This window comes from Chrysochloris asiatica, unplaced genomic scaffold, assembly GCF_000296735.1.
Source record: "Chrysochloris asiatica unplaced genomic scaffold, ChrAsi1.0 scaffold00350, whole genome shotgun sequence".
In the NCBI taxonomy this organism is placed as follows: domain Eukaryota; kingdom Metazoa; phylum Chordata; class Mammalia; order Afrosoricida; family Chrysochloridae; genus Chrysochloris; species Chrysochloris asiatica.
This window is the reverse complement of record NW_006408868.1, coordinates 1,181,615-1,189,924: the sequence shown is the minus strand read 5'-3', so window position 1 is coordinate 1,189,924 and position 8,310 is coordinate 1,181,615. Positions and strand designations below refer to the sequence as shown.

General features: G+C 55.3%; 1 protein-coding gene across 1 annotated transcript in view; it reads left to right on the top strand.

The window, feature by feature from the left end:
* The window catches only part of SEMA3G (sema domain, immunoglobulin domain (Ig), short basic domain, secreted, (semaphorin) 3G), an 8,628-nt gene extending 2,270 nt beyond the window's left edge, over positions 1–6,358 (top strand). Inside the window, exons 5-16 of the mRNA XM_006876023.1 lie at positions 125–215; positions 310–426; positions 546–691; positions 827–941; positions 1,046–1,115; positions 1,371–1,515; positions 1,766–1,997; positions 2,089–2,180; positions 2,720–2,761; positions 3,454–3,682; positions 4,014–4,153; positions 5,894–6,358. Coding sequence (XP_006876085.1) covers positions 125–215; positions 310–426; positions 546–691; positions 827–941; positions 1,046–1,115; positions 1,371–1,515; positions 1,766–1,997; positions 2,089–2,180; positions 2,720–2,761; positions 3,454–3,682; positions 4,014–4,153; positions 5,894–6,358 — 1,884 coding nt within the window. The remainder of the gene's footprint in view (positions 1–124; positions 216–309; positions 427–545; positions 692–826; positions 942–1,045; positions 1,116–1,370; positions 1,516–1,765; positions 1,998–2,088; positions 2,181–2,719; positions 2,762–3,453; positions 3,683–4,013; positions 4,154–5,893) is intronic.
* The last annotated feature ends 1,952 nt before the right edge of the window (positions 6,359–8,310 follow it).

Sequence of the window (8,310 nt, the reverse complement as noted above, 5' to 3'; positions counted from 1 at the left end):
ACTCTCCAACTGCACACAATGGTGAAGCCCGGATGTGCGCCCATGCCCACACATATTTGTGTGTGTGTGTGTGGCATTTCTTCACAGGCGACACCCTTCCCTCTGTCCCTTCCTGCCCCCACAGCATGTACTCCACCTGGAGCCTGGCACCCTGCAAGGTGGGCGTGGTCGGTGCCCACATGAGCCTAGCCGTCCCTTTGCCAGCACCTTTGTAGGTGGGTGACAGGGTGATACCCAGGTTAGGTGGGTGCTGGAAGGGAGGGCACTGGCCTGTGTCCTCTCCTAACTTTGCTTCCCCTTCCCCTGCAGGTGGTGAGCTCTACACTGGCCTTATTGCTGACTTCCTGGGGCGCGAGGCCATGATCTTCCGAAGTGGGGGTTCCCGGCCAGCCTTGCGTTCTGACTCCGACCAGAGTCTCCTGCATGGTGAGCCCAAGTGGCCTGTACGCACCCTGTGCCCTGAGACTGCAGTTCCTTGTAGGGGTCCCTAACCTCCTCCTCCACACCAGGCCCCTCCTCCTAGCTTCATCGTGTTCCCCTTCCAGATCCCCGGTTTGTGGCAGCTGCGCGGATCCCTGACAACTCCGACCAGGACAACGATAAGGTGTACTTCTTCTTCTCTGAGACAGTACCTTCGCCTGATGGTGGCCCAGGCCGCGTCACTGTCAGCCGCGTGGGCAGAGTCTGCGTGGTGAGAACTGGAACTGGGATTGCCCACCTCCACAGTAGGGAAGCTGAGGCTGGGGTATGAAGCCCATGGGTGAGGGTGGAGGAGCGGGAGACCCCCACAGCTGACTGTTTCTCCCACCCTTGTACCTGAGACCAGAACGACGCCGGTGGGCAGCGGGTGCTTGTGAACAAATGGAGCACTTTCCTCAAGGCCACGCTGGTCTGTTCAGTGCCTGGCCCAGGTGGTGCTGAGACTCACTTCCACCAGCTGGGTAAGGATGTAGCAGGCAGGGGCAGGGCTGGGTGCTGGAGGGGAGGGCTCAGGGCCATGGGGGGCAGTGGTGGTGGCTGTGATATCCTTCCCTATGTCTCCCAGAGGATGTGTTCCTGTTATGGCCGAAGTCGGGGAAGAGTCCAGAGGTGTATGCGCTGTTCAGTACAGTCAGGTGGGCAGCCCTGCCTTCCCTGTATCCTCCCCTCTGTTGAACCTCTGCCTTCATGTTCCAGTCTTAAGATGGGTCGCTGTCTTTGTCTTTGATTTGGTGACTCTATGGCTATATTCTCTGTGTCCTGCTCTTTGCCTTGGTGTCCTTGTCTTTTGGAGTCCTTGCTGACTGTAACCATTGTCATCTCTGACCTGTCTGTGCAGTCCTGTGTGTGACAGCCACCCTGGCCTGACTGTCTCTGTCTGCTCCCGGCAGCACTGTATTTCAGGGCTTCGCTATCTGTGTATACCACATGGCTGATATCTGGGAGGTCTTCAATGGACCCTTTGCCCACCGGGACGGTCCCCAACACCAGTGGGGCCCCTATGTGGGCAAGGTGCCCTTTCCCCGCCCGGGTGTGGTGAGTACCTGCTGGGAGCCTGGCCAGGGAATGGGGCACTGGGCTTACGTCAGTGAGGACATTTCCTTGAAAGAGTCCTGTGTCCATGTGAGCTGGGATTCCGGAGGCCTGGTGTGGAGGAGGAGGCAGCATTAAACCCCGTTAAGGAGCTTCTGTGCAGTGAGGGCATCCCTCTGGAAGTTGGCAGTGGTGGACACAGGTAGAGACCAGTGACTCAGGATACTCAGCCATGCTCTTGCCATGCCCATAGTGCCCCAGCAAGATGACGGCGCAGCCAGGACGGCTCTTTGGCAGCACCAAGGACTACCCGGATGAAGTGCTGCAGTTTGCCAGAGCCCACCCACTCATGTTCCGGCCTGTGAGGCCCCAACAGGGCCGGCCCATCCTTGTCAAGACCCACCTGGCTCAGCAGCTTCGCCAGATCGTGGTGGACCGCGTAGAGGCAGAGGATGGAGCCTACGATGTCATCTTCCTGGGCACCGGTGGGTGGCCTGAGTGAGGGGTGGCCAGGCTGCCAGATGTGAGACCCAGCCTGTCCCTTCCCCTCCGTCTGACCTCCTCTCCCCTGCCCAGATTCAGGTTCTGTGCTCAAGGTCATCGTCCTCCAGGCCATGGGTTCTGCTGAGCCTGAGGAGGTGGTGCTGGAGGAGCTCCAGGTATTTAAGGTGAGCAGGGGGCTGACCACAGGGAAGCAGTGGTGAGGTTCAGGAGGGGCTAAGTCCTGTCTCTATGTGGGGGATGGAAATGCCGGCACGTACTACTATGGGGCCTGGGCAGGAAGCCTGGGAGTTTAAAGCTGGGGTTCCCAGGGAGAAATGGCTAAGGTGAGCACCCCTCAAGTCTCAGGGAGGTAGTGGTGCAGTCTTCAAGCCCCCAAGACATCATATTGGCCCCACTGCAAATAAAATAAAGCGGTATCTGTGTGTTGGGGGACTGTTGGTGTGACCCTATGCATGGATGGGCAATTTAGAACAGCTTCCTCATTGCTGGGGACAGAGCTATGGGGGGAAACAGCAGAGCTTTGTGCTTTTCATCAAACTGCCTGCTTAGGGGCCAGCCAGGGTGAAGGACCCGTCTCATAAACCTGACATGTGAGGAGGCCAGCCTTAGTTGCCACAGTGTGACTGAGCCAGGCTGGGAGATGGGTGGCAGGGGCTCAGAGCAGGGGACGAACCATGCTGAGACCCTGCTTCCCCCCCCCCAGGTACCAACACCCATCACTGAGATGGAGATCTCTGTCAAAAGGGTAAGAGGGGCACCTGCCCCAATACTCCCTCCCAACCCCTGCACCCTTGGCACCCTCCCTTCCTGTCCCTCAGCCTCCCAGAACACAGGCTGTCTTCAGTGAGGGCCCAGAGTCTGTGCATAAGGCCCACAAGCTGTGGGAGGGGAAGGAGGGGAGATGCTGAGGCTGAGGATGGAGAGGCCCATAGGCTAGTCCCTCAGGAGAGGCAATAACAGGCTAGAAAACAAAATCCAATTTTAAATCAAACTGGGGAGCTTGCTCTTTAGAAGTCTATGGTGTAGGGGCGAGTACTCTTATCCCAAGTTCTTCTGCCCCAATTTATCTTGAACTAATCCTGACTTTAGCAATTGGATTGCTTAGAACAGGCTGCACCTGTGAAGCCACGAGGATTAAAGGTCATGGGACAGAGAGCAAAGGTCACCTCTCTGCTCGGACAGGTGTGAGTGCAGGGTATACCTGGAGACACCCCTTGGAGGACAGACACCAGGGCTGCCTCATCCCTTCCGAGGATGTCCCCTCAGGACATGGCACCTGGTACTTGTTGGCTCTCTGGCTAAATTCAAAAGGGTTTGCAAGTGGCAGAGGTCTCCAGAAACTTGAGGAGGCTGAGATCTTGGCTGCACAGGTGATGTGATCTTGTAGGCACAGGTGATGTGCAGGTTCCCATGAGCTCTCTCTCTGTCCCTCACCAGCAAATGCTTTATGTGGGCTCAAGGCTGGGCGTGGCCCGGTTACGGTTGCACCAATGCAAGACCTATGGTAGTGCCTGTGCTGAATGCTGCCTGGCCCGGGATCCCTACTGCGCCTGGGACGGTGCCTCCTGTACCCAGTACCGGCCTGGCACCAGCAAGCGTCGCTTCCGCCGACAGGACATCCGACATGGCAACCCTGCCCTACAGTGCCTGGGTCAGGGCTTGGAAGGTGAGTGGTAGCTGGTGTGGGTAGGGGGTGGGGAGGACACCACTCATATTAGGGGAGAGGAAACTGGGCTCTGATGTCCCAGGCTTGCAGACCTCTAAAGTGTGGCCTCAGGAGTTCTGTTGTAATAAACAGTCCTCAGTTTCCCTATCTGTGCACTTGCTGTCAGTGCATGAGTAAAGGGTCTTCAGACAGAATGACTAGCTTGGGGACTGATGGACGCCAAGATCCCTGTCACATAGGTGGGGGCTTCTAAGTGGTAGGAATCCATTTGTGGCACCCGGGGCCTGGGTCCCCTTGTTCCGAAGCTGAGCCAACCTCTGCTTCTCTCCAGGGGAGGCTGCAGGGCACATGGTGGCCACCAGGGTCTACGGCACCGAGCACAACAGTACCTTTCTGGAGTGCCAGCCCAAGTCTCCCCAGGCTGCTGTGCGCTGGTTCCTGAAGAGGCCAGGGGAACAAGGCAATGACCAGGTGAGCAAGAACCCCACCTCCAGCCTGCATACCTCCTGAGGACATGCTCCCTGAGACCCCAAGTCCTGAGCTCTAGCAGAGGGCTCTTGAGGGGACTTGTCAAACTCAACCAAGGAAAAATGTCTACTAGATCCTTGAGGTATCTCAAAGGAGATGTCCCCCTTCTTGCCACCTGGAAATGCCTAGACCAGAGGGGACTGGAATCCCTCCAGGGACGGAAGCTCACTACTTTCCAGGGCACAGAGCTGAGCTCTGAGACATGGGTAGAGTTAGCAGAGATGGAGGACACAAAACTGGGTCTGAAGTGGTAGGAAGCCCCTACCCATGCTTTCACACTTGGCTCATCTTTGAAAGAGTCTTGGTCCTCGTCAGCTCTAGGACTGGGCCCCTGACTACAGTCCCTTGTCCCTCTACCTCCCCCCACCTCAGCATATACACATGCCTGGCCCACACTTCCTCTCTGGAGTCCAGCTGTCTGCCCAGGCCCTCTTTTCCCCCCTCCGGAAAGATCGGTCAATTCCAGAGATGGCTTCAGTCTGGGGCCTGAAGATGGGCGTGGGAGGGAGCTGCTCCCACGTGCAGGGGAGGGGAGAGAGTGGGTTGATTGCAGGAGGGGCTCTCCCTCCAGCTTGGGAACTGGGGGAGGTTAGCCTTGGAGCAGCTGTTGATCTGGGCACCAGAAGTCCCCAGAGGAAGGAGCAGCAGGGTGGATTTACACAGCACTCTGCTGCCCAGGCAGTGCAGCCTGCAGTGCACACATGCCAAGACCAAAGTCCACAGAAGATCCCAACCACAGAGGAGCTGGATAGGAACCCTCTTCCCTCCTCCCATGCTGTAATGGGCACCATGGGAAGAGAAGGATGTAGGCAAAGACAGGCAGGTTTTTTGTGTGTCTGTGTGTGTGTGGTTGGAGGGTAAAAGCCTCCTCCCCTGAGTAAAAGTCCACAAATACCCTCTGTGACCCTGGGAATGTATACCAGGCCCTCCAAGATCAGTATACAGCTGTGATTAGAGACAAACCAGTCAGTCAGATTTTGAAATGTTTCTGTCTGCAGGCCCTGTCCTGTCCTGAGCTATAGAACCCCGATGGTACAATGGGTTAAGTGTTGGGCTGCTAAACTCGAGGTTAGCAGTTCAAACCACCAGTTGCTTCTCAGGAGAAAGATGAGGCTGTCTGCTCCTGTGAAGAGTTATAGTCTCAAAACCTCTAAGGAGTAGTTCTACTCTGTCCACTAGACTGCTAACCACAGGCTGGTGGTTCAAAGTCAGCAGCTGCTCCTTGGAAACGCTATACAGGGTCTTTCTGGTAGTGTAGTGGTTACAAAGTCGGACTGCTAATCTCAAGGTCAGCAGTTCAAAATTACCAGTGGTTCTGTGAGAGAAAGATGAGAATTTCTGCTCCCATTAAGACTTATACCTTGGAGTCGGAATTGACTCCGCGGCATATAACCATCACCACATGAGTCAAATTGACTCGATGGCACTTAACAACAACAGTAACAACAACAGGTTACTGTGAGTTGAAACCTACTCAATGGCAGGCTTTTTTGGGGGGCGTCCAGAGCTATGGAAAGTCAGACTCTTACCTCCAATGAGCTCAGAGTCTAGAGGGGCTTCAGGAAACAGACTGTTGGTTTCCTCTTGGGAAGGGGAGAGTGGGCAAGGCCCAAAGACTGAAGATGGTGAACTTGGTCTGCACTCAGCCCTGCACTCAGCCCCTCATGCCCTCCTGTCCCGCAGGTGAAGACCGATGAGCGAGTAGTACAAACGGACCAGGGGCTGCTATTCCGCAGGCTCAGCCGTCTCGATGCCGGTACCTACTCATGTACCACACTGGAGCACGGCTTCTCCCAGACTGTGGTCCGCCTAGCTCTGGAGGTGATTGCAGCCACACAGCTGGACAGTCTGTTCCCTCAGGAGTTGAGGCAGGAGGCGCACCCAGCTCGGGGTGGCCTGGTCCCTGCCCCATCCAAAGCCTGGTACAAGGATATCCTGCAGCTCATTGGCTTTGCCAACCTGCCCCGGGTGGACGAATACTGTGAGCGTGTGTGGTGTCGCGGCAATGGGGAGCGCTTGGGTATCTCCCGGAGCCGGAGCAAACAGACCAAGGGCAAGGCCTGGGCAGGACTGGAGCTGGGCAAGAAGGTGAAGAGCTGGGCACAAGCTGAGCGCAACCGGACACCCCGGGAGGTAGAGGCCACATAGAGGAGGGCATGGAGGGGTGGCCGGGGGGTTAGGGACAGCAAAAGCCCCAGCATCTCCCATCCACCCAGCTGAGGTTGAGGGACCCCTAACTGCCTCTTAGAGGTTGGTGTGTCTACCCCCACGCCCCTATCAGCCTCCCACTGAAAAGTCTGGGGCCCTGTATATGAGGTCTTTTCCCTGTTCCCTCTGAGCTCTCTATCCCAGGCTAAGCCAGCACCCTCTGGCCACTGGCAGTCCCAAGGGCTCTGCCATTTGTTCGCAGAGATGGTCTGACTTCCGGAGCATATTTCCGGTTGTGCCCAGAAGGGAGAGGGCTGGGTGGTTCTTTCCCAGCCTGGAGAACAATGGCCATTCAGAATGACCCTCAGTGCCAGAGTGGGCACATATGAGGAGGGGTCTAGGAAAAGCCCCACAGGCAGCCAGAGGAGGGTAGAAGACACCTTCAAACCAGCATCATAAAGAAGGGCCTGGCTAAGTGGGACCCCTCTGGAAGAAGGCCCACAGGGAAACAAAACACAGGGAGAGAAAATGGAGGTGTTGAGAAGGTGGAACATTGAGACCCTCCCTTTTATGCCCTGACACTTGCTGGTCCCCTGCCACTGCATACCACCTCATCTCCATCTCAGAATCTCACAAGTATAAACTTCTAGGAGTCTGGGGGTGTTCTGGACCTCAGACCCTACTTTATAATTGAGGGAGAGAGGTCTTACAGTCTAACTTCCTTCCCCAAGCTCTGAGCTGCCTGGCCACGGTTCCTCAAAGGCCACACGCCCTAATGGGACCCCCTATCCACTAGCATCTCCCCAGGACTCCCATGTATGATGGTTACCAGAGCAGGGTTGGCTCTGGGACAGTATCCTCCCCCACCTCTGTGAACTAGAGAGGAACTGGGGACATGTACCTCCCAGGACAATGCAAGGTTGGGACATGGAGCCCCTGCAAGATGCAGTCCAGGGCCACAGATGGAGAGAGGGTGGCAGACCTTCCTGATAGGCTAAGGGACGCAAGAGAAGTGTTCTCAGGACTCAAGAGTTTACCTACCAATTAGCTCAGGAGCTTACAGGGTGGTCAGATGTTTGCTGCCCTAGAATTTCCAGTTTCTGCTAAAAAAGGGTTGGACATACATGGCGCATTTATGAAGACTTTTTTCTTTTATGGGGAAAAAAATTGCAAAAAAATAAAAAGCTGCTAAGAACTGGAATTCCTGCTAGGTGTTGAAGGTGAGGCTCAGCGCCAGGTTGATATCTGCCTGAGCGCAGAGGGGAGGTGTTTTTGCCATCAGCAGTTCTGCATCTGCAGAAGGAGGAGGACGAAATGAAAAGTTGTTCCCAGCCGGCATATGAACAAATTAGTGACGCACAAAACCTACGGGAGGGAGATAAGGGTATTGCATTTGAGATTCCCTCTGTGAAAAAAAATCGTAATGAAGAAAGGTGAAAAAAAAGATTTTAAAAAGCAAGACAGGGCTTTCTGTCCCTCTGAAACTTCACCCCAGACTGCCTCTGTATTTTGTTTTATCTTGCCCCCACCCCCACCCCTAGGCTTTGCCACCTCAGGATCTGAAATAGCCTCCTTCTCCCCTTTGATTGTATTGTTGTTGGCTGCAACTCATAGTGACCCCATGTGACAGACGTATTGCCCTACCAGGCTTTCCAGGCTGTAATCTGTATGGAAGCAGATCTCTAAGTCTTTCCCCCCATGGAGTTGGGTGAGTTCAAATGGTCAACCTTTTAGTTAGCAGCCATTGGGCCTCCAAAGCTCCTCCTGGTTGACTGTACAGTAAGCGAACCAGAAGCATGGAAGGTGGCCTGGTAACATGTTAGAATCCTTCCTGCCTGGCCAATGTAACAAGGTGAAAGCAGACAAGAGAAGTGGGGAGATGCAGGAAGGTGGGAGAAGGAGATGGTCAGGAAAGAGGGAGAGTACAGAGAGGTGGAAGAATCCAGGAAAGG